The sequence below is a fragment of the Megalopta genalis genome, chromosome 3 (assembly GCF_051020955.1).
Source record: "Megalopta genalis isolate 19385.01 chromosome 3, iyMegGena1_principal, whole genome shotgun sequence".
NCBI classification, from domain to species: Eukaryota; Metazoa; Arthropoda; class Insecta; order Hymenoptera; family Halictidae; genus Megalopta; species Megalopta genalis.
This window is the reverse complement of record NC_135015.1, coordinates 16,599,662-16,626,055: the sequence shown is the minus strand read 5'-3', so window position 1 is coordinate 16,626,055 and position 26,394 is coordinate 16,599,662. Positions and strand designations below refer to the sequence as shown.

The following is a 26,394-nucleotide window of genomic DNA, read 5'->3' as shown; positions in this document are numbered from 1 at the left end:
GTCGAGTCCATTGGTTCCTTTCTTTTTCGAACGACCGCGATCAACGCCTGCAATTTGTCTCGGCGAACGGCTGGCTGCTGTATCCCGTGAAACGTAATTATTGGACTGCGGGCTTCCATGGCGAGCTTGACGGATGCAAAGAACCGTCTCTATTTACACTCGAACAGGACTGTAAATCCTTTTTCACGAAATAATCGCTGTGCACGCTTACGGCGATTTGTCGTTTTACACAGCAGTTTTGCCGGCATATTTTTTAACGTACCACTCTTCCGGACGCGTTAATTTTTCCATCGACGCGAACACTGGATTCGCGTCAAAATGGCGGGTCCCAGATTTTTTTCATTTCCGACCGATCGTAGAGGTACATTTATGAGCATTATCTACGTTCTTCCTGTACAATTAGAGCTTCGAAGTTTGCTCAGATTGTGCAGGTGCATTGTGCAACTTTGGACAAAAACGCGTATTTGCAAAGACCGCTAGTCTCTTGGTGGGGAACGGCGTGCACGTCAAACTTATTAGTCATGTAGTAAGATGTATTCAAAGTGCAACGTAGGATCGGGTGCCGACAGCTGCTTAGACTCACAAATCGTGCCTTACGTGCGTTTTACATACAACGCCAATTATTTTTTCTGGAAACGACGATACTTGTCCTATTTCGCCGGACCATCGAAACGTCAAGTGGTCGTTGCTGTACGCCAGAGGTGTCAAACTCAAAAGCTAACTTGGGCCAAATAAACAATGCTTAACTTTAGGTGGGCCGCAAAAAAAAAAGAATCAATGTTCATAGAAACAAATATTTTTATTTTGACTGGTACATTGTAATAAACATATATAAAGTTAAATTATTGTTTACGTCCTGATACTTGACATCTCTCTCTTCTCTGATACTATCTTTCCTATTTCGGGAGAAATTTTATTGGCCGAAACTACTTTCAAAATTTCTAATTCACATTTCTATTTTATTTTTACTTTGGATATATTGACTGGGCCGCAAAAAAAAATCAATGTTCATAGAAACAAATATTTTTATTTTGACTAGTACATTGTAATAAACATATATAAAGTTAAATTATTGTTTACTTCCTGATACTTGACATCTCTCTCTCTTCTCTGATACTATCTTTTCTATTTCGGGAGAAATATTTTATTGGCCGAGACTACTTTCAAAATTTCTGATTCACACTTCTATTTTATTTTTACTTTGGATATATTGATTGGGCCGCAAAAATGTTCATCGTGGCCCGCGAGTTTGACACCCCTGCTGTACGCTGACATGGCTGAAGATGGTCGAACACAATTTTCATTTGTTTCTAATATAACTTGCAAAATTAATACTTCATCATAACTTTTATTATTGCACGATCACGCTTCTTTCCAAGGCTTTCGCCAAGAGATTCCCGGCGGTAAACGTTGAATTTGTTTGCGATTGTACGAGAACGAATACAGAATGAGTTTCATAATTAATCAGCACAATTAGCATACATCCTAATCTAGTTCTTCAGGAATTACTAATCGACTGGAGAAATTGTAGGCTGAATTATTAAGCAGAGCTCGCAGACTACATGCGAAACGAACATAGATCGTAAGATAGAGAGGATCTAAGTAGAAATCGTTCGAGCAGCCCATCTGCTGTTTCAATTCGCCGCTAAATATTTTCGCAACAAGCCCACAAAATCCGCAATCCATTGTTAGTGTATATATATACAGAGCGTTCGTTATCGACCAACCGAGGCACGGAATACATATATTCGGCTGATTTACAAAAAAAAAACCGACGTTGATGCGCCAGCATATTCTGACATCCAACAATCGGATGATCGGGTGTCGGCTGTGCCGATTGGCTCGGCAAGAACCGCGTCGCATTCAGTTTGGAATCTCCTGTTTCGAGCGACAGGACACGATCGATACGGATTTTTCCAAAAGAAATCCACAGCAGCAGAAGCACGACGGCGCGCGGGAATCGTCGGGTCCCGCGATTCCCGCGATTATTCCCGGGTCCTTTCGAAAGGGAACGCGGACCGCCGGCTGGTCTCGGTTCTCAAAACGCCTTTCTTGATTACGTAATGTTGTTCGCGAGCTAGCTGGAAGGAAACGTGTTCTCGCATTCGAGGCGAAACGGAACCAGCGATGTAAGAAAGGAAAGGCCTCTGCGGTTCGCGGCGACCGATCCGATAAAAGCGTCGGTTGCCAGTTGCCAGCGGAGCCGAAAGAGAGAGGCGTTCGGGTGAGCAAGAGAGAGAGACAGAGGGAGTGAGAGAGAGCGAGACCGGAGCGGAGAGCAGAGGGCGGCCTCTCCTCCCCCTCTCCTCTGTCCCACTGCGCGAGGGGCGAGGGAGAGGGGCGCGGGGCGGAGGTGAACGCAAAGGAACCGGGCGGCGAGACAGAGAGGACACGGTCGAGCGTCGGGCAGACGCGAGTCGAGCTCGATCAGCTGGGAAAAGAGCGGCGTTGCCACGTCGACGCGCGTGACCCCCGGCTGCCGAGCGTGTCTCCGCTCCGCGGATCAATATTGCCGAGATCCGGCAACGCCGCGCCGCTATCCGAACTCTCTTTATTTATACGTGTCGGTCGGGAACGGCGCAGGCCCGGCCCGAGCCGCTTCGCGATCCTTCCTCGCTTCTCGCTTTTGTCCTTCGTCGCCTTGGCCTTTGCCGCCGCGCCGCACCGCGCCGCGCCGCTCCGGTCCCCGTCGACAGAGAAGACCCGATATTTTTCGAAAGGTTGAGCGTTCCGCCGCCAGCCCGAAATTCGGCCGGAATCGCCTCTGGCCACCGATCGGCCACCGGCGGGCCACCATCCGGCCACCGACTCGCTTACGTTCGTATGCCGCGATTCGTCGCGCGCGACCGATCGATTGCAAAAGTCGTTCGTTCGGCGATGCCCGCCTCTCGCAGCCGGTCGAATTAATGCCGTCGCGTGGACGAAATATTTTTAGGCCGACGCTTATAGACCCCGCGCGCGCCCGATCAGGGACGTACGAACCGACGCGCGAGGTGCAACGAGCTCGGGGAGACACCGGCCGGAACGCGTTCCTCGTTCAACCACCCCCTTCGACGCGACCCTCCGCACGAATCTCTTTCTTGCCGCTGGCCTGGAAGGGTCTGTCGAACTCACTTTCATTCTTCCTCGCGTAAGGAGACACTCCCGATTGCGTGGATTCTTGTGAAAAGCTTGCTCTCTCTCGATAGGATTTTTCGACTCTTCCTGGTAGATTGATAGTCTCGAGGGATTGGTGTCGCGGTAATCATTTTTTCGTGGCGAATCGAAAGCTTTTATTGTACGAGACTTTTAGTGCAATACGTTCTGTCTGAACAGGATGTAGGTAATGGGTGCACCGAATAAACCCATCTGCCGTCCATGTGTCTTGGGTTAGTTTCGAACCCTTCGCGATTCCTATCTCCTTCGCCCCTTTTCTTAAAAAATTCAGATCATGATGACGAGTGGACTGCAAATTGTACGCGTTTATGGCAACACCGAGTAGCTGAAATATAAAATCGTGGAGTCACTAGAAGAATTGAATAACATTGTTACACTGTTTGCAACTTGTCAAACTTATTGAACGAAACAATTTATATTTAATTTCTATCGGGTTGGCAACTAAGTAATTGCCGATTTCAGTTATAGATGTCTCTCACTCCCATTTTTATGATATCCGTAAATGTTATACTATAAAATTATTATTATTATTATTATTATTATTATGTTATTTTTTATTATCCGTGAATGTTAGCAACTGGACAAATTGAATGCAGCGGTCAAGGAAAAGCGACCAGAATTGGTCGATCGTAAAGGTGTCATTTTCCAGCAGGACAATGCTAGGCCGCACACGTCTTTGTCCGCTCGGCAAAAATTGATGGATATTGCTTGGGAATTGATGTTACACCCACCGTATAGCCCTGATCTCGCGCCATCGGATTACCACTTATTTCGATCCCTGGACAACTCCCTTCATGGTAAAACTTTTAACGATGATGACGCTGTAAAATCTCACTTAACTCAGTTTTTGGCCGAAAAGGATCGGACTTTCTACCAGCGTGAAATTTTCAAGTTGTCAGAGAGACGGCAAAAGGTCATCGAACAAAATGGAAAATGCATTACAGATTAAACTTCGTTCCAAGTGAAAAAATATTTTTTATTTCACTGAACAAATCGGGAATTACTTAGTTGCCAACCCAATATTTCTTAGTCGTTCCTTGGAAAATTGTTATTTTGGACGAAGTGCGAATCTTCATGAGAGGAAGGTCGAAGAAGGATCCGCGCTCTTATTGTTTGTTTACTCGAGTTTGTACAGCGATAGCCTTCATCTTGTTCTCCGGTTCTTCATCTTGTACACCGAAGAAAAATATAGTAGAGAGCATTTCCATTTTAATTGCCTCCCACGATAGTCTCGACGAATCTAGTCCCTCGATGCTTATTTACCGGGTGCGTTTCATAGAAATAACCTGTAGACTCTTCATTTCATACCTCGAAGAGCCGAAGAGAGATCCTCGATTCGATTCCATCTGGTAGTCTACTACCTTTCATTGCTTGTTTACTCGACTCTGCGCTCAGAAATAGCCCGTCGGCTGGATTTTTCACTTTAATGCTCGAAAAAAGGCATGCTCGAAGGGACTTTCGCCGCAGTGGAGGCGCGTGCAGTTTTCACCTGTGCCCTTTCAACCCCCGCGCACTTTGCCACCGCGTCGCGGACCGGTGCACGATGCGGCCAATTCGCGTTTGCCTCCTCTCGCGTCTCTCTGTACTCGAATACATTCGGATGTCGATCCCACGCCCGCGCATAGTTACGTCAACGATGCTGCGAGGCGAGCCTCGTTGCCGTCATCGGTCCTCGAAGCTCTCGTAAACACGCTCGAGGGGGCTGTAAAGAAAGATATTCGTCGAACTCGATGGAAAAGCAGGGACGTAGAAAAATATTCAGCGGCGATTCGGCCGCGACGATAAAATGAAACGTGTCCTCCTGAGAAGTCGCCAGCGTGTCGAGTTCTGCGGGACCAGGCCAGACTGGTCTGGCTTTAATTCTCCCTCGTTGAATGCGGTGATCATCCTCGTCCATTGTCCGCATATTGGCGGATCATAAAAGACACACCGCGCGCGAGGTTTCATAACCGACAATGTGTGCCCACTTACACCGTTAACTGTGTTACACCGAATCGTGCCCTGCCCCACCCCACCCCCTCCCCGGTTTTCGGAGGCACCGGGGACGCGAATCTTGCCGAATTCTATTCGTCTATGTAATTATGCAGATCCGGGATATACATATAGAACCACGATGGAGCTAAATTGATTTCTCCTGAATGGTCGCTATTCGAGAATTAACACGTCCACCGGCTCGTTGCGGCACCGGTCTTTGTTAAATGGGACACATCCACTTATGGATTATCTAAATAGACACTGTCGGTGTCTCTAAGCAGACATTGACGGGGCCGTAGTAAGTTTCTCGAGAATTTCGCTGCGTGGCACAACTTCGAACCTTTCGCGCTCCGAGAATTTTCTCAGGCCGGCCACCAACGACTTGAACGTATTTATTCGCGATGCGCTAATTAACGCTTCGAATACAATGCAAAGTGATGTAACGATGGAACTAATTACTCTAACGCGTTAACCGCCGAGCCTGTTTTGAAGAAATCGGTCCTAGACATTTCGTATTTTTTAATTAAATAAGTAATCATAAATAAAAGATAATAAATAATCGTCAGTAAAAAATAATAAATAAATAGTAATAAGTAAAAGAGAATAAATAAATCCTTTCTCTTTTGTTAGCAATGGATCTTTAATAAACCCCATGATGGTGCCACGAATGTTCGTGATGGGCGTCTAATAATTCTAATAAATAGAAATACTTATAAATAGAGATTCTAATAAATAGAAATATTTATAAACAGAGATTCTAATAAATAGAAATATTTATAAACAGAGATTCTAATAAATAGAAATATTTATAAACAGAGATTCTAATAAATAGAAATATTTATAAACAGAGATTCTAATAAATAGAAATATTTATAAACAGAGATTCTAATAAATAGAAATATTTATAAACAGAGATTCTAATAAATAGAAATATTCTAATAAATATTCTAATAAATAGAAATATTCTAATAAATATTCTAATAAATAGAAATATTCTAATAAATATTCTAATAAATAGAGTAGAATTTATAGCGTCCGATAAATAGAATTTGATACAATATCGTGTTGATCCAGATCGTACAAGCTTGTTATCAGTGATCTTGTTATGGATCTTTCGCATACTATTGATTCCGTGATTCTGAAAGAATCAAGCCTCTCGACTTCGTCGGTGAAACGGCGATAAATAACCACAACTTCGACTATCCGCACGCGAAACAGAATATGTATGTATCCTCGGCCGCTGTCGAACTCGACAATATTTATCGCTTTTCTCGTGGCAAAGGCCGGCCCGTGTGCTTAAGTACACTGCCTCGCGTACTTAACGAACCCGTGAAAAGTTGCCGGCACGTTTTATCTAGCCGCCGTGCTCGCGCTTATCTTGATCTCGAAGATTAAAAACACCGAGGCTGGATCAGGCTACGATTTGCCCGAGATTAATTCGTTGTCCGTGACTTCTGGGGCTGTTCCGGGGCACGTACGGAGTTTAAAATAACCCCGCGTAGCTATATCGCGGCCCGTCTTCCGGTAGAATTTCTGCCATGAGCACTCCATGAAGCGTGAGCGAGCAGCTAATTACTACTGTCCTGCCGAACACACACGTACCCTTCGCCTCCTCTCTTCTGGCCACTTCGCTTTCCTCGTCCTCGTCCGCATATCGCGTCTCTCGTTATTGCCCAGCGTCGCATCAGCAGTTCGGTCAAACGAACTTCCGCAGTCAGTTTCCGCTACCGTCGGCTTACGATGATCGATACGAGCCACGCTAAAAAACATGCTCATGAAAATCAGCGTCTTTCCTCGCGCACGGACGAGAGACACTCTGCCGGTCGAGTGTTTACCGACATCTACTTAACCCTACGACAAGGGTGGCCTCCTGGTCTATCGCCGGAAGCTAGGCCAGTTACTCGACGAAACATCGCATTCGTTCCGACCCAATCGATCATCATCATCATCTTCTTCTTCGGGATCGTTCCCCCTGGGCAGCTTCCTGTCGCGTCCTCGGGATCGTCCTGTCAATCATTCGATGATTAGCCCCTTGATGCACAGTTTTTTTGAAAAAGGCCGGCCAAAAAAGAACAATTTTTTTTAATGTAAAAGAACACAATTTAGAACGTTGTCTTGGCAAGAAAATTACAAATATACAAAAATAATCAAAATTTTTATTGCAATTCTAATTTTCAGAATATTACTATTATTATTATTATTGTTATTGTTGTTATTATTATTATTATTATTATTATTATTATTATTGTGGCGGACCAGACATAAAAAGACACGTCCTTCAAAAGCGGGGTGTGCATATGCCTTTTTCGGGTTTTCCCGACGCAAGGCGTACACACCGCAATAAAACAATAAAAACGTTGGGACACAGCTTCGGACCATAGGTCCCGGATCACCCCGGTCGGAAAATCTTCGGGAAAGGCCTTCGCCCTTCCCGAGGACTTTCCCTTACCAATTTCAAGGACTTTCCCTACCAATAAATACGAGGACCTCTCGACCGAGAGAAGTCAGTTAGCAAGTTTTCCTCCGACTCTCAACGTGTCCATATTTCTGTATCATCCGTCACTCGTTTACCTTTACCTTCTACACACTGTACCTCATCGCCTTTTGTTACAAGTTATATTAAAGTTCTCGTTATATAAAAACCAAAAAAAACTCTCTCGGATTATTTTATATAAACCGTCGCAGTAACTCCTGCGACAAAATATATTGAAAAATGAGCGAATCAGAATCTGAATATGAATACGCTGTCGGAAAGCGGCTCACAAGGAAGAGATAAGTCGTAAGCGATAAGTAGAAAAAGGATATATTTTATACTTGAATAAGTAAGTGTTATAGCTTACAATCCCATGTAAATGATAAATATCAATAAAACGATTGTTTTTTTTTTGCTTTCACATTGTTATTTAAGGGGTTAATCCGAGGATTAATAGACGGACGTTGTAAATGTTTCATGAAGCCAAGACCTAGGTAATAGAGCTTCGATGATGGGACGATTTTCTTTCGAATTGCCACCGAAATTGGTAGCCTTCTCGACAGTGGTCGAATAATTTCGAGGCGAAAGGGAATACAGTAATGTTTCCCTTATTGACGCTTAGATCGCGCACAAAAATGGACAATTTGGGGAGAGGAGATTAATTTGAGTCTTGCGCCTCGTTTTACAGTTACGAATTATCAACAACTATAAAAACGAGCTGCAAGGCTCGAATAATCGTATCTCCTCTTCCCAAATCGTCGAATTTCGTGCACAATCTGAGCGCCAATTAGAGAGACATTGCTGTACTTTTTTTTATTATTAAGCTATGAAACCTCCTACGGGATTATTAGCAATATATTTTGTAATATATTATTACAAAATTACTATTGTATATACAATACATTATACAATATTATTACATATTACTTTGGATACTCGAAACTTCGAGCATCGCGTGCCTCTTACCTTTTAAGGGAAACCAGAATATTCCATATAAGTAAATTCTCCGATTATTCGAGTCTTCCGGCTCGTTTTTACAATTGCCTTGCGGTTTATTTTTATAGTTATATGTATTGTCCACAATTATAAAAACGTGCCGCAAGGCTCGAATAATCGTATCTGCTCTTCCCAAATTGTCCAATTTAGTGGACAATCTGAGCGTCAGTAAGAGAGACATTACTGCAGCATCTTTAGCATTTCAAAGACAGTTTCAACAGTTTCTGAGGCAGCGAAGTCTAGTTTCGTTCAAATGCTGTATTCATAAACAATCAGTAACTTGAAGGAGTGTTCTGGTCTAGTAAAATATATATAATATAATACAGTTATATATAAATTATATTTATTAATATATAAATACTATAAACACTAATAATAATACTAAAATACTATATATTTTATTTATTAAATTTCTTATTATATATATTTTATTATATATTTATTTATATAGATTCAAGTCATCCGGACCAGTCTTAAAAAAGTTACTCCATTGTAAAAGCATCTGTCTCAGTATTGCCCCTCATCGCAACAATTCAATTAATTAATATTTCGCAAATTGTGCTCCAGTCGCAATTTACGAGTCACATTAGCAACTTAATCAAACCTAGATCCGAATTCCGAGTTACTTGCTCGATCGAATCACGACGAGATTGGATTAAAACGTAATCGAATTGCTTCGTAATTCTTAATTCCACGAGTGATTCGATTGTCGTAATCAAGGGGACCGGGGAAACTGTAAAACGAAGTCCGCGAAATCGGCCGGCTCCGAGCACCGCCGGTAAAAGCCCAGGTCGCGTCCCGGGTCAAAGGTGAGATTAATATTCGATTAGCATCGTAAGTAACGTCGTAGTTTTCGCGGGACCACCCGCGAGACGGGAAACGCTCTGCGAGCAAGATATCTGGAAACGCTCGCTGGATCCTCGGGATTCCGGAGGAGTCGTTCCCGCATTCCGATAAATCACGCCTATCCCCCAGAATTCCCACGGTCGGTCCCCGCCCCCCACGCTGTTCCATTTCCTGATTGCGCGCGGCGTAGAGACAGGGCTTTAACAATCGCGCGAACTTCGCGATCAGAAATTTCGTATTATTAAACGGTTTCCGCGCGTTCCCTGCGAGCCGCAAAGGTCGATATACTCAGCCCCTCTACCACGGCCCATTCTACATCCGCCACTTCTGCAGCCTCGTGCAAGCCAGCAGCGCCTCGGTGTTTCGTGCTGCCATCGAAACGAGCACAGGATGTTCCTGCGATCGTGTTGCCAACGAAGCGACGTCTTCGGATCGGACGACCGAAAAAATCTGTCCGCCGACCGGCAACAACGGTCGGTCGAAAAATCATCGGGCCCCGAGTTCTCGCACACGCGAGCCCGACCAATCCAAACAAATAGTCCACGCTGAAGCAATAGCGTAGATCGTTTACCGTTCGCCAGCTTCGTATCCAAGCATCGTTGGACACACTGGATTACTATAAGCTCGGTTTATTTGAACTGTAGAACAGTCGGCGGGATAGAGTGACTCAAGCTATATCGGCGGCTTTAGCTTCTGGAAAATCGAATTCGAGTGATATCATAGATCGAGCTGAAAGATCGCGTGTCCGCTCGTCGTTCGCCATTTTCCACTTACCGGACGAGCCTGGCGAAACGAGTCTCCGGGAGCCGATTCCCTCGGAATCGAAGGCTAGAACGAACCAGTACCATTCAATATTTTTTACTTCTGCGCGGGGTATAGATAGCTCCTTTGCAACCGCAGGAAAGAGACCGTGGTCGGCAGGGCCGTGTCTAGGGGGCCCGCAGGCCTCCGCAGGCTTTATACCCGCATCTCTGTTCCGTTTCCTGTGTTGCCAAATTATCCGAGATAGTGCCTAAGCGCTGAGAATTGTCTACGCTGCCCGGGTACCTGGTTTTATAGCCTAAAAGTGGATTTTTAGCCGTTTAAATAAATAAATAAAAAAAGGATAAGGGTCAAAAAAGGATTTACCTTGGTTCATTGATGGATTACGGTTCCCGGACAGCCGGAAGCGCTTTACCGCTCGGTGGCCCGGCTGATTTTCCGACGAAATAGTATTAGGGTGTCCCACAAGTTCTTTCCTGTTTTCTGATGCGAAACGATCACACGATATTTGTTGCTTAAGACTGATTTATCGAGTTATATACGAACCGTTCTGCGATATTACCCTCTTCCATCTTTCAAGAGGCCTCGTTATACTGTCTTTTCGAGGCTTCTTTGCAAAATATTGATCAAGGTGCGTTTTCGTCTCGCTGACGAATTTAAACCGTTTTTCACGGGGAGAATTTTTCAACGAGAAGAACGAGTAATAATCGGATGGAACAATGTCTGGGGAGTACGGGGAATGAGGTAGAACGTCCCGATGAAACTGCAATAATTTTTGTCTTGCGACCGACGCAACACGCGGTTTTACGTTCTCTTGATGAAAAACGACGCCGCGTCGGTTCGCCAATTATGGCGAACGTCGCAGAAAAGATTTCATAAGGAACTTTGTCATCAACGAAACGTACTCCAAAAGAGCTCTGGGACGACTGAAACCCTTACCCTAAACAGCCAAGAGACGAGCCTGCGTGTTTTTGCATAAACACAGCCAGTTAGAGTCATTCATAGCGCGGCGCGGAAAGAACTTATGGGACATCCTAATAGTATCTCCGTCGCCTCCGATAATGCCCTCCCCTTTTGGGCTCCTGTCGCCTCGCCGATGGCACGTGTGTGCACACGAAGCTTTCCGGGTGTTCTAGTTTCTTTTTTCGAGGTCGGAAAAAGGGAGCACACGAGAAGATATAGGGCCGGCACCGTCTAAATCGGGATTCCCGCTCGCGCCTGCAGCCGTAGCCGCGGAACTTCAAGGATAAAAAGGTCTTCTGAAAGCTTTGTGCTCCGCGCGGCACACAGCTGAAATGAAATTTTAATTCTATAATCTACCGGCCGAGACGGAAGCTTTTCGCTCACTGGGAATTGCCAATTCCGAGGACGTTGGAACGGCTCCGGTGTACACGCCTCGCTCTAACGGCCGTTGGCAATCTTCTTCGCCCGGCGGTGCATTCGAACGAATTTCGCGTGAATTTTTCTCAGCTGTGCAGCAGCCTCTCTAATTTATTTGCGTCACCGACACTCGTTCGTTCGCGGAGGGTTAAACAGAAAACGCTCGCCACGCTGTGATTTGCCGGTGTCGAGACGCGCGCGCGCGTGTGTCCACCCACGTGTTACTACGTGGGTTAGAAAACGGCTCGTGCACGGCGTGGAACAGCGAATGTGCTTCCTGCCTATGTACGGTCGCGCGTGGCACGCACCGTTGTTACCTAAAATGCGCAACCGCTTGTTGTTCCCGGCCGGCGAGGAGTGAAAATTATCCAGGCAATTAGACGCCGGCCGCCGCATAGCTGTGGGCCCCGGTAGCGCGCGTACCACGAGAATCGTCTCGTTAGGGCTGAAGAAATCGTTTAGCCGGTTGCGTGTCAATGATACAATAGGTTTTATTAGCAGCCTCACGGCTGAGCAATACCTGAGATTAACTCTCTCGTAACTAGGCTGCGTTTCACAGCTTGCGAAAGTCCAATCGGAGCTCTTCGAATTGTTCACGGATATTTTCAGCAGTTTTTCCTCATCGAAACCGGCATTTAACCCCTTAACGTGCACGCTCGAGATAATTCGAGCGCGCTAAACTGGCCAAACTGTGCACGCTCGAGATAATTCGAGCGGCGTTGTACTTTATGTTGCTATAATTTCTTACACTCGAATGCAATCGAGAATTGAAAATAACAATGTGAAAGCAGAAGAAAAAAACAATCGTTTTATTGATATTTATCATTTACATGGGGGGGGGGGGGATTGTATAAGCTATAACACTTACTTATTCGAGTATAAAATATATCCTTTTTCTACTTATCACTTACGACTTATCTCTTCCTTGTGAGCCGCTTTCCGACAGCGTATTCATACTCAGATTCTGATTCGCTCGTTTTTCAATATATATTTTACTAAAATATAATGTAAACTAAAATATAAATAATAATATATATATAAATATAATAATAAATATTATAAATACTAGTATTGTTATTATTTATGTTTTAAAAGTATAAATAAGTATTTTTACTGATAATAATTTTTATTCTGAAAAATGGGAATTCGAAAAGAAAGATAAAAAAAGTCGATGTGAGTGTAATATTACAATATTCGACTATTTTCTCTCTCTCTCTCTCTCTCTCTCTCTCTCTCTCTCTCTCTCTCTCTGCAATGTTATCAAAATCCAAAATTGCAATAAAGGTTTTGATTATTTTTGTATTTTTGTAATTTTCTTGCCAAAACAACGTTCTAAATTGTGTTTTTTTTACGTTAAAAAAGATTGATTTTTTTTGGCCGGCCTTTTTCAAAAAAGCTGTGCATTAAGGGGTTAAATTCGGCAGATTACAGTTCGCAGGGGACGCCGAAAGGTCCTCAAATTGCTCTTGGATTTTTAATCTCTCCTCATCATCGGAACGCCCCCATTTAATTATGCAGTTTCCAATTTAGGTTGCTAGTTGTTCCATTAATAGAAAGGCTAGCATTTAACCTGGGCAGAAAATGTTCGATCGTGATCGTAAATATGATCGTTGAACAAATAATAGTTCGGCCGAGTAAACTGGGTCTCTTCGGTATTTAAAAAAGAAAAATTCACGCCATTCGGGTGAATCTTGAAAAAGCTACACCTTTCTAAAAACGTGTCCGAACATTTTAGCGAGTATCTCTATGTATGTATTGAACTACGTGTATCCGTAGTCAGTGAATTATATCAATTATATTTATTTTCTGTATTTCGACGATCTTGAATTATTATGCAACGCATAGCGTTGGACTATTCCGTTCTTCGATGGGAAAGGGTTGAAGCGTGAACTGTCACAAGCATCGTCAACGGCGCGCTCGCCAAACAGGTCCGCTCTTGGTCGGCGGAGAATTTATTTACCTTTGGCTTTTCCGAGAACTTGGACGAGCGATCTTGCGACCTCGGCGCGGAGCATAATGAAAGCGCGCAACTTAGGGCTTTGTCACCCAATAGAATATTAATATATCCGTAAAGGTGAGACCGGGAGCGCGTGGAGACTTTAGAACGAAGCGGAGAGTTAGCCGAGGCCGAGAATTGCATAAGTTGTGCTCCGCGCACAGCGAAGACACTCGAAACACTCCTCTCTGGCAGCCGACACTTTCGAGCGTTACACGTTCTCGGAAGAGCGGAGCGCATATTGGATGCAGACAGAATGCAATTCCGGCGTATATACGGTTACATTCGTCCCTGGAAACCGTTGAGTTTCCTCCCTCGTGGAAGCCGCACAAGTCGGTTAAGTTGGTTCAAGGTCAGCCGCTGTGCCTGCCACACACACGCACACACTTCTCGCCGCCGTTTACACCGAATTTATTTGCTCGCGCGACGATCCCGGGAACAACAAAAAATCAGGCGACATTGGACATTCCGCGCCTCTTGGCCCCCGGATAAACAGCGCGTGAAACTTGATGCATTCGGACTGCAACCTTCGAGCAATTTTTACACCCCCGGCTGCCCTTGTCTCCGACGGCCAAACGATGGTTCTGTTGTAAACGGGCGAAGAAGGTTTACGAGCCCTTTGATGACTCTCCGATAGAAATCCGTCGTATCGCTGGTTAACGGTGGGACGTCGAATTGAAATCGAATCTGCGAGAATAAATTAATTAATTTCAAGCGTTTATTTAACCCCTGAACGTGCACGCTCGAGTTAACTCGAGCGCGCTAAACTGGCCAAGCTGTGCACACTCGAGATAACTCGAGCGGCGTTGCACTTTATGTTGCTATAATTTTTCACACTCGAATGCAATCGAGAATTGAAAATAACAATGTGAAAGGAAAAAAAGAAACAATCGTTTTATTGATATTTACCGTTTACACGGGATTGTAAGCTATAACACTTACTTATTCAAGTATAAAATGTATCCTTTTTCTACTTATCGCTTACGACTTATCCGTTCCTTGTGAGCCGCTTTCCGACAGCGTATTCACATTCAGATTCTGATTCGCTCATTTTTCAATATATATTTTACTAAAATATAATGTAAAATATAATAATAATAATAATAGTAATATTCTGAAAATTAGAATTGCAATAAAAATTTTGATTATTTTTGTATTTTTGTAATTTTCTTGCCAAGACAACGTTCTAAATTGATTCGCTCATTTTTCAATATATATTTTACTAAAATATAATGTAAAATAAAATATAATAATAATAATAACAATAATAATAATAATAATAATAACAATAACAATAATAATAGTAATATTCTGAAAATTAGAAATCATACCAATTGTATAAATATCCATTATTTTTGTATTTTTGTAATTTTCTTGCCAAGACAACGTTCTAAATTGTGTTTTTTTACATGAAAAAAAATTGATTCTTTTTGGCCGGCCTTTTTCAAAAAAACTGTGCATCAAGGAGTTAACGCAAGGCTCGCGCTAAATACTGCAGGAACAACGTGTCAACCAAAATGACAAAAAAAAAATGGTGTTACGAAGGTTGACACAGGATACTCGTGCCAGGAAATTCCCAATTTGAATTTCGGTGGGAATCGTTCGCGACACGTTAACACGATAACATTGGCCAGTTCTAATTTTTTCTGTACGGCCGTCGTTGTATCGTGTTTCTTCGTCCGCCGCCTGTGCGTCCGATGATAAAACCGCGAGCGGAGTGTGTATCCCGGTGCCTATTTGTCGAAATAAATTGGACGTTGAAAATAATACAGGTCAGGAACACGATCGATGTATACTTCCTGCTCGATTACCCTACGCGCACGTGCAACGGAACAATGGAAGACGAGGCGAATCAATTTTTCCATTCGTTTCCGGTTGCATCGCTCCCGCGACGCTGTTTGGCAACCGAACGCGCGTTTCACAGCTAGCTCTTGCCCGTGGCCTCGCCTGCAAAATAACGAGAAAAGATCGCGTCGCGATACGCCAGGTTACAAGAGCGAAGATAAAAGCTTATTTATTGACCGAAACAATAATACAGCCTGCTTCTCGTATGTGTCTCGGTCGTTCCTTTGTTGACTAACCGTTACGTTGCGTTAAATGCCTCCGATTCCGGCAGCAAAATACGTACGCAGTTAGCAACAGAGCCACAACAATTCGATTCGACGTTTCGAGAAAACGTTCGCCTGCGCTCGCGCGAGTCAAATAGAAATTGGTAGTAGATTCGCATGGGAGAATTTCCTCGACGAAAAATCCTCTCGAACCGGAATAACAAGTTAACTCGTCCCCGTCGTTGGACAGGTTCAAAGTATTTGCAAACTTCGTTCGAGCGGCGTCGTGCCGTGGGGCAAACGACGCCATTACACATTTGCAAAACGCCGTATCGATTTTACTCGTGTGTGGCTGGGAGAGAGAGTCGGACTCGAAAATGAAAATAGACACCTCCAGAGGTAGTAGACGTGTGTCCGCGTCGAAATTGGATAAAATCGCTGACGCAAGCTATCGCTGGCGTTTCGTTCCCGGATTTGCGCACTGTCTGTGCTCCGGTCGAACGCGGCTTTAAAATCGTACGTATGGATCGTAGGGTCCACTACGTTCTCGTAAAAAGCCTGGTCGTTATACATTAACGCGGCTCCCTGCTGGTTATCGTCGCTTTCAGCGTATCGGGAACTATAGAAACTTCTAGAACGTCATCGAGAGCGTGTCTCGTCGCTTGCTGTAAATAGCAATGAACTACTGTTAGGTCCTTTGAACCACGATGGGTAAAATGGACGTATCTCTCGACATTATGCGGGAAATATTTTCAGATGTCGCAATGGCGTCGTTTGCTGATGTGGCAAGCGAGCCGCGAAGAGTTTAGCGTCGGGGCCGTTGGGGGACAGCGTACGTGACGAAAATGGCGACCAAAATGGCCACTGCGCGTCCTGGCGGCATCTGCCGGCACCGTCGGTCTCGAATGTTCTTTTGTAGTACGCGCCAGCGATGCACGGTGTCGCCACGATGTCGGAAACGGGTAGGGACATTCCCTAGAATGCCCAGTAGCTAGCGACACCGCCTGGCGAAAGCGCGAAGCATTAAATCTCTAGAACAAATGGGGAATATAGACTCCAAGTTTGCCATCTACGATCGAAGGCCTTTGTAAAATAAAAATAGTGAAATCTGAATTATCCTCGTTCCATTCGTCCTTGCGGTTTTCCCGCCAAGCAGCCAACAACAGGATGCGCCAATGGCGTAGCATATAATGGTCCCTGAAACAACTTATGACTAACTAAATAATTTTGTGTCCTCTTTGTTTACTGTTCGTCTGCCTTTCTTTTTAGGACATTCGGTAGGATAAAAACAGACACTTTCAATTCGTCGTAATAGTTTTTCTATTATAAATAAATTAGGCTCCAAAATTGAATGTTTACTTCATCTGTGAAAATACCGTTCCAATCAAGGAATTAATTTTAGCGAACTTATTTGCAAGATGAAAAGATCCAAGGAGAGCTAATTGTCGACTTTGAATTTGCAGTGTGCGGACTTCGTGAAAGCTGGGGCAGAACAGGGTTTGACACCATCGGACGTCGTATTGGCAGCTGACATTACATTTTCCTGCGTGGCTGATCCTCAAGCGGCCAAAGACGTGAGTACTCTCAGAGCTGGTGCAACAAGTCCGTGAAATTTCTGCTGAGAAATTAATCGACGATAAACAATTTTTAGATGGTGTTCGGAAACTGCGGGGTGCTCACAGAAATCTCCCCCGAGAAGGGGTACGTGGAAATGACCGGAATAGACGCGGAGACGTCGCAGGACATCGCTGAGGCGATAACTGCGAAAGGTGGGCGATATTTGGAGGCGCAGGTGCAAGGTAGTAAAACGCAGGCACAAGAGGGTACATTGGTGATCCTTGCGGCCGGAGACCGGACGTTGTTCGACGAATGTCAGTCGTGCTTCGAGGCCATGGGCAAGAATAGCTTTTACCTTGGCGAGGTGGGCAACGCATCCAAAATGAACCTTGTGCTTCAGCTGATGGCGGGAGTCACTCTGGCCGGTTTGGCCGAGAGTATGGCGCTGGCGGATCGCGCTGGCCTTCAACAGAAAGACGTGTTGGAGGTGTTGGAGTTAACATCATTGGCTTGTCCTGCAATTCTTGACAAAGGAAAAGGTACAGCGTCTATCTACATTTGTTGTTGAAGCATACCGGTCGTTGACGGATCTGTACAACCGATGTCCTCTTCTTTTAGCTATCATCGAAGGCGGCTTCCCAACGCAGCTACCCCTGCAACACATGCAAAAAGACTTAAGACTCTCTTTAGGTATGAGCGACCAGCTGGAGCAACCTCTACCATTGGCAGCCGCGGCGAACGAGGTCTACAAGCATGCTAAACGCCTTGGCTACGGAGAACACGACGCCTCCGCTGTCTACATCAGAGCCAGGTTCTAACGGAGCATGCAACGTCGAGCTTTCGCTATACCATATTTATTGCAATATCTAAACGTTGTTTCCCGTCGCTACCAGAGAAGAGTAGTGCGCTATTTTGTCGACGAGTAGCGAGGCCACTACACGGTCAGGCGCGCAAACAATAACGCCGTTTGCGATGATTGTTGATCGCCGCGAGGTTGTTGGAACAGTAACACACACAGTCTGTTGTCGCTGAAAGGAACCAGAACCAAATTCAACGCACCGGAGCGCGTTAAAACGGTATACTCCAATGCACACGAACACATACACACACAATGATCAATGAATGTATAAATGTACTTGTACGGTTTTTTACACGGCTTTTTTTGCAACGAAACTCATTTTGTGTATATTACAACGACTTGGTTTTTCTTTCTTTACGATATGTTTTTTATTTTTCTCTGTTTTTCCTTTGTTTAAAAAAAAAGAAGAAGAAAAAAAAGGTATACTTGGCGACTACTTTTCTCGTGAACTGCGCGCGTGGGTTATGGTAGCCGATCTCTCGAATCGCATCCCGACTTCGACGCCCGTAAAACGCACCCCTCGTTTGAGAAACTTGAGAGAGACTTGGGGCGTGTCGAAAATGTGCCTTACGATACCCGTTCGAAGCAAGGCTTTCCTTTTCCCTAAGTTCTTTTTCGTTTACCGCTCGAGACCGAGCGGAGGGCGATGATTTCGTTCACTTGTGATTGATACAATACGGCGGAGTTTGATGTACACGGCGATCGATGATCGAGGGCGACGCATAGAAGAATACCGATAGGGAAAAGGGAACGGTGGGGGTAGATTATACTTTTCGTTGGTGCAATCATTAAACTATAATTCAGCGAAATTTGTAAAAAAAAGAAAATAATGTCTGGCAGCACTTTGAGAGCGTTCGCCAAATCGAGTAACGAAGGCAGGAACAACGTTTTTGAGTTCGCCCCGTTCATCCAGTTGTTAAACATTGATTTTATACGGCTGTTCTAATTTTTGTTCGATCAGAGGTGTGATTCCCGACAGCGTTTCCAATGAATCTTTACAACTGAAAACATATCGGTTTTCACAGGCCTATTCAAAGACGTGTCGTACGCTTTCTGTTTTCGATTTACTCGATTTACGATGATTCCGACGGAACGCCGTTGACGCTTTGTTTCGCATAAGCAATTAGAACAATGTTTCGCGCTCGGCGCATCTTCGGCTTTTTTCGTTTTCATCGACGCGGCTCCTAATCGATAAGCCGAAAACAACGTCGAAATCATTCAGTCTCTGTAACACGAAGAAAGCGAAGGAGAACACTGTCGAAGTGTCGAGCATGAATTAATATATACATATATTTGTATGTATGCTGCTATGTATAGAGGCTTTCGGACACGCTGAGTGTTTCTTTTACGATTATTATCATTCTTATGTTTAATGAGATTCAATCGTCACCCGGTGAGGTTTGAATCAAACGGTCGGTATGGGGTTGTTGTCTAGTTACTTGATCCACGAGACTATTTTCACTATGGAAATTCAATTCGCGTCTGTGCGAGCAGAGAAATCCGACTTTTTATAAATAGGGGAATTCGGGGGAAAAAATGTTATTGTCGAAGAGGGACGTGAGCAGCCGACGTGCCTCCGTTTACGGATGTCGTTGTGGCCCTCACGAGCGACACGCGGCGAAGTCGAGAGCGAGCCCGAAAGGTTGCGAGTCCGTTCGCAGAGACGGATTTAAAAATCGCGAGCCGATCGCGCGCGTTTCGCTTTACGGGGGATCAGAAATCGATCAGAGAGATCTACTCTCTGCCGCTCGATCATCATCAAATGTTCACAACAAACGCTTGTTATGGGCTTTCCTAGCTCCTCGGGGACCGGTAAATATTTTTCTAAAATTCAGTGTTGATCGCGTCGATGTTCAACCATCGGTACCCGAAGAATGTTCGAATTCAACGACGACATCGTAACTATACCTGTAAACAAATGCGTCGAATTCCGATCCTCGAATGTAAAAGGGAAACTCGCGTCGACTCGCTCGTTTTGCAGACTTTTGGTCGCGTGGGCGACCATGCGACACATAGCTGTAAACAGTGGCTAGACGCCCATATCACATAATGTATATGTAATTAGATTATCGATATAGTTTTTAATGTTATAATGATACATTGTGCATCTACGTGATGAACAAGGAACGATGAAAATAGAAAAAATATTAAATATTCTACAGCAAGCATAAAGAAAAAAAAAATTATATATATATATATAAATATATAAATATATATATATTATATATATATACATATATATAGCTAGTAAAGTGTATAAATCACAGAGAGGGAGGAATTCCGTGTGAGTGCGATCGGGTGAGTGAGAATACGTCATGAGCATTGCGTCAGTAACTTGACGTTATATGTTTTGTCACGAAATAACACTGGTTTTTGAATAAATATCTATTTGAATTACGAACATCGATACTCAATGCCTGATACGCGCGCGGATTGTAAATGTATCTATTTCACACACGTACTATCCCCCGATTACGTTTTTTCATCCGGACTTTTTACTTTTTATTTTCTCTTTCATTGTAATCTACTCATCCTTAAACGTATCAGTATATAATTAGTACATAGGCACCTACTGTACCTTAAAATCGTGCTTGATAAGAATTGAATATTGTTTTTTAACATTTGCGGGATTATTTCTCTATTTTAATAGAAGTTACATAAGGTAGGGACAAAATCTCGAATAATGTAGACATAAAAATTACTATATTTTATATACTATTAAGCGTATATTAAAAGAAAAATTAAAATCGATACTTGACGTACCTATTCTATATCCCACAGAAACGAATTTCTACGTGTCTCCGGGAATAGCTACACCCCCCCCCCCCTCTACACCCTGTAATGCAATTAATACTAGAACTACCTTACGAATAATAAGACCGCACTTGATAACAATAACAACGATATTGTACAATTTTTGTTATCCGAATAAAAATGCACCGACAACAATTATAAAATAAAGAATCTGTGAAATCCGCCACGACGACCGGTAGTTCTAGTGTTAAAAAGTTATGATACTATTTATTCACGTATTCTTATCGCAAACTCCTAATCTCGAAATGCAAACAACGAACTTACAAAACCACGGAAATTACAGTGTTTTCCAAGCGACGAAGAAACTCGGGAGAGATACACCGTCGTGTAACGGGCGTCCATTATAATTGTATAATTCAGTCATTACACGCGGTCAGATATTACCACCGGCGATGAGCCACACGGGTCCGCGGAAAGCGAGCTACAGAAATCGTGGTCGGCGCGAAGAAAAAAAAAGAAGAAGAAACGGCGGTTTCGGGGAAAAAAGCGAGAGAACATGCCCGATATCGTTTATAGCGATGCAAAGCACGTGCCGCGTTCGCTCGGTTCATAGGCGCCGCGAATAGACCGAATGATATTGCATGATTACAGAGAGGAAGCCGGCGCTCGTGTGCGCACGCGTTCCCTCCGGTGGCCGTCTGGACGTGTGCGTGAAAGTACTGCGGCCGCGCGGTGGGGATGAGGGCGGGCGAGGGAGCAGGGGTGGGGGGCAGAGGGGTGGAGCAGCCGCCGTCTGATGACACCTGTAGCTCGACCCCCACGATCAGTTCAGCCGCGACCGTCCACGCGCCGTCTTGTTACGACGTTTTTGCACAGCTACCACTCTAACGATACGTGTACACACATTCTCACGCACCGTCCGCACACACAGCCGTTCAGAGACACACGGACTCAGAGTGACACACACACGCGCGTACCACACGGACGTCGCGTCGACTATAATTCCACGCTCGACGGTTTAATTCACGTGCATATGTGTATGGAGCAGCAGCAGCAGCAGCAGCAGCGCACACGTGCAAAAGAGGCTGATTTTTACCCTTTAACCGCGTGACAAGAACGTCGTGCGCATCTGCCATTATTGTGAGCGGAACTGTCATCGTGCTCCGTTGCGTTCGACGACACGAAGGAAGAGGCGACACACCGGCGGAGGGGGATCGTTCACGCCAGTACGTATCCATGGATAACCGTGGCTCGGCCTCTAGATCGACATTTTACCGAGTATTCTTTCTCCCCATATCGACCAGCCTTCTGTTCACGTACGCCGTTGACAACTGCCGCCAGCTCCCTCTACCCGTCCCGGCCAAAGGCTTTTACGTGTGTTTGATTCCCGAGAGTTGATAGATGCCCCGATACCGCGGATTCACGCCTATGTAGATCCTAAGAACAAGGTCGCCGATGTGGAGCGATACTTTCTAGACAATGTGGTGCACGAGTTGTCGGACCCACCCGGCTCTCGTCCGACCGTCTCTTTTCCGAACGGCGATCGCGGAATTTAAACGCGTGAACACGCGATCGGTGTTTCTCGCGTAGAAACGATCTCGGGTCGAATGATACATCATTATCCGGGACATCTGAGCAATTATTGACATTGATAACGTCGGTCGCGTTGCCGCGCGACAGAGATCCCCGGAGAGTTTTAGGCCCGAGCGCCGAGATCGAAGTGAACGTTCGCAAATAACGGTCGTTTTCTTGGGTTCAGTGTTTCTTGGCACGATCTTGCGTACGACCTTATTCCTAGGGAATGATCGGCGGTGTTGCGACTGTGCGCAAGAAAACAGAACGTGGCCCGTATGCCCGGCAATGCGAGACGAACGGCGACGGAGGGGCATGTATCTCGCGCGTGTTCGCCGAGCGGAGAGTATGTGTCTCTCTCTTTCTCTCTTATCGCTCTTTCTCGTCGTCGTCTCTCTCTCTCTCTCTCGCGCGCGCGCGGCACACGGAAGCGCGAGAGATTCCAGAAATTGTGCTGGTGCTCCGCGTGTATTCCCGTCGTGCGCGCGACAGTGAAGTGCACGGCAACTACGTAATCTCGCGGCGTTTCCATGCGAGACTCGCCACGGCGTGCGTTCGGAAATATCGGGGAGGAATTTAATTGGCTAGCGTCTCCGTGAGTATCGAAAGTTTACCACCGATGACTTTTGTTTATGCAAACCGCGTCGCCCGCGTTTCGTAAACACGAAATATTCGACGTTTCGCAACGCGATTCGGCACGCTTACGGCAAATATCAATATTTTCGTGCACGCGGCATCGTGCGTCAATGTTAAGGTTGATTAACGTTTCGGGGCCTGTTTATCTGTCGTGCGGCGGCGTTAATGCGTTTCGGAGCGCGCCTCGCGGCGGCGGGTCCATTAAAAGTTTCGAAAGAACCAGCGGGGTGAGATAGATCGTACGAAAAATTCTTCGTAGTCGACGGTGGAGGGGGAGCTCAAAAAATGAGCGGGAAATCGGAGAGGACGATTTATGTATGTATATGTATATTAGGAGTTCGGTATATAAATACATATTCCGGGAAAAATTTTTTGGCGTCGACGGTGGAGGGGGAGCTCAAAAAATGAGCGGGAAATTGGAGAGGGCGATTGATGTGTGTATATGTATATTAGGTGTTCGGTATATAAATACATATTTTTCCGGGAAAAATTCTTTGGCGACGACGCGGTGGAGGGGAAGCTCAGAAAATGAGCGGAAAATTGGAGAGGACAATTTGCGTACGTATATTAGGAGTTCGGTTTTTTAAATACATATTTTCCCGGGAAAAATTTTTTGGCATCGACGGTAGGGGGGAAGCTCAAAAAATGAGCGGGAAATCGGTTGAGGACAATTTATGTATGTATATGTATATTAGGAGTTCGGTATATAAATACATATTTTCCCGGGAAAAAATTTTTGGCATCGTTGGTAGAGGGGAAGCTCAAAAAATGAGCGCGAAATCGGAGAGGACGATTTATATATGTATATGTATATTAGAAGTTCGGTATATAAATACATATTTTTCTGGGAAAAATTCTTTGGCGTCGACGGCGAAGGGGAAGCTCAAAAAATGAGCGGGAAATCGGAAAGGACAATTTATGTATGTATATTAGGAGTTCGGTTTTTTAAATACATATTTTTCCGACAGATGTCCTGGTCGTCGAAGCCGATCTTCATTTGTACGCGCGAAACGAGTTTGTAAAATAGCTCGTGTCGTCCGCGGCGCTATCTCTTCATTCCTCTTTCTGTTTTGGCCCGTTTCGTCTCCCTCTCGGTCTCTTTCTCTGGTGCTCGGTAAATAAGACGCGTGCTGTATCTGCGCGTATCAAGCGCACATGTGTAGGATAAATAAGCGAAATCGTGTTGCACATACGTACCACGGCCGTCCGAGCCTGCTTCTTGGTGTTCACGCATCTCGGATGGGGATCCGACAAATATAGATACTCGGGATGGCAGTGTGCGCGCGGGACCGCTCGCACACCAGGTAGAATAGCGTAGAAAAGGAGGTGAAGGGGAAACGGGACAGAGAGAGAGAGAAAGCGAGAGAGAGAGAGAAGAGAGAGACGTTGGAGGAAATAGCGTGGACAGATTCCGTTCGTGCCGAACAGAACCGTCAGATTTTCGTTGCGCGACCAAAAAAAATAATTCTCCGTCGGCCCCGTGAACGATACACGAAATAGAAATGGGACGGTTATTCGCCGTCGTATTTAGAAATAGAAAGTGCTGCGTCGGCAGCCTCGTACTCGCAAAGGTTTCTCAAGTATGTCCGAGCAATTAAAACCGAAGCGAAATGTTTGGAAAAATCGAGACAATGGTTTTTCGTTCTCGGCCCCGCGATTCGACCGCGTTGTGTATGCAACCGAATGAATAATAAGTAGCCGAGGAGACGCTGGCGAGCGACGCGTCATGTATATACGGTTACACGATGAAGCAAATGATGGCATATATTCGTCGGTGTGGCCGCGCGGCCGCGCGCCCTCGCGCGTGTGTGCAATCGTGTTTGCATCGTTCGCGCCGCGTGGTGGGGATGGATAAGTAGAGTTAGGAGGATCAGGTCCGGTGGGGGAAACAGTGTGGACAGGTTGCGTTCGTGCTAAGCCGAGTCTCGTCGCCTCTCGCATTCCGAGACGCGGATTCCGGAGCGGTTTTCTTTTAAGAAAGACAGAGCAGCTAAGAGGGGTGGGGGGCACGCATGCCGGAGCGAGACGGAGAAAGAGAACGAAAGAGAAGTGGAACGCTTACGGTACCGATTTTCCAGTGAGCATTCGAGTCTACGCGTTCCTCTTTGTTTTTTGTCCTTCTTCGGTCGTCTCCCCCCTCCTCCTCGTCTTCTCTGCTTGTTTCGTAGTAGACCGGATAGACGACCGACGGGGGCGCCTTTTTCTATTTCGAACAGCGCCGCGAACAAATACACGCGCCATAAGGGTAGGAACGATCGTTGCACCTACAGCTGCTTATCGACTGCGTCACGATCCCACTTAGCGTGCGTCCTTGAATCACGTAACGCTTTTACTCCTCGACTTTTCGCCTCGTTACCCATCCCTCGAAAGCATCTCGATTCACAGATACGAAACGCGGATTATTTTCTCCGTTGACCGGCCCGATCGTATAACGCGTCTCGAATACCGATTGCTCGATCATCTCTGTCTCTCTCTCTCTCTCTCTCTCTATATATATATATTTTTTTTTTTTTTTATTATTATATTATATTATTGGGATATATATATATATTTTTTTTATTATTATATTATATTATTGGGATATATATATATATTTTTTTTATTATTATATTATATTATTGGGATATATATATATATATCCCTATCTCTCTCTCTCTCTCTCTCTCTCTATATATATATATATATATATATATATATATATATATATATATCCCTATCTCTCTCTCTCTCTCTCTCTCTATATATATATATATATATATATATATATATATATATATATATAGAGAGAGAGAGAGAGAGAGAGAGAGAGAGAGAGAGAGAGATATGAGATATATATATACTATAGATATATAGATATATATGTCATCTCCCAGTTATATATATACAACGCGTGTTCCAAAATCGGAACAATTTTATTTTTGCTTTCTCGACCGGACAACTCGTTGCCGTAAAAACGATGCGAAATATTTCGTTCTATGTTTTCTTGGCTTCACGCGACCGGGTAGGTCGCGCGCGAGTCGATTTATTCGTTGACGGACCGCTGAAAAATGTTAGCGACTCGCGGCGAGTAGGTCATTTGCCCTTGTTATGCCGGATACTTTCGACTTGGGCTGCCGGCGAGAACGGTACATCGGTTCGTAAAAGGATCGCTGCCTGTTCGCGTGTTCCTACCCAGGCTCTGGCTACGCTATTATTACGATTTAACGTTCGACGTGTGGCAACGCTAATTCCACACGGTGCTGGAGATTTTCGTGAAATTCCAGGGGTCATCGGCGTTACCAGCCTCCGCTTGATACAACGGCGAAATAATCGCGTATACGAATTAAGTGGGACACCGACATTGATTCTCTCGCGCGCAATAGCAACGGCAATCGTGAAAAATTCG

General features: G+C 44.8%; 2 protein-coding genes and 1 long non-coding RNA gene across 7 annotated transcripts in view; 2 read left to right on the top strand and 1 right to left on the bottom strand.

The window, feature by feature from the left end:
• Positions 1-20,798, top strand: part of Ndf (Nucleosome-destabilizing factor) — a 56,487-nt gene extending 35,689 nt beyond the window's left edge. For both annotated transcript variants that reach the window (XM_076520205.1, XM_033478334.2), the window contains 3 exons: positions 17,095-17,205; positions 17,283-17,727; positions 17,807-20,798. In XM_076520205.1, coding sequence (XP_076376320.1) covers positions 17,095-17,205; positions 17,283-17,727; positions 17,807-18,006 — 756 coding nt within the window. In that variant the 3' untranslated portion in view covers positions 18,007-20,798. The remainder of the gene's footprint in view (positions 1-17,094; positions 17,206-17,282; positions 17,728-17,806) is intronic.
• Positions 8,441-11,846, bottom strand: LOC117225035 (uncharacterized). The gene is made up of 3 exons (XR_004491398.2): positions 10,574-11,846; positions 10,220-10,505; positions 8,441-10,138 (listed from the first exon to the last, which is right to left on the bottom strand). It is a non-coding gene; the product is annotated as an uncharacterized LOC117225035 (long non-coding RNA).
• Positions 20,799-21,619: 821 nt separating the features above from the next.
• lilli (AF4/FMR2 family member lilliputian) overlaps positions 21,620-26,394 on the top strand; it is a 447,030-nt gene continuing 442,255 nt past the window's right edge. For 2 of the 4 annotated variants that reach the window (XM_033478325.2, XM_033478322.2), the window contains exon 1: positions 21,620-22,027. The gene's annotated coding sequence lies outside the window, so the exon portion shown is untranslated. Of the gene's footprint in view, positions 22,028-22,860; positions 22,969-26,394 lie in introns of those variants that run through there. The other 2 variants (XM_033478326.2, XM_033478323.2) reach the window with 2 other exon arrangements.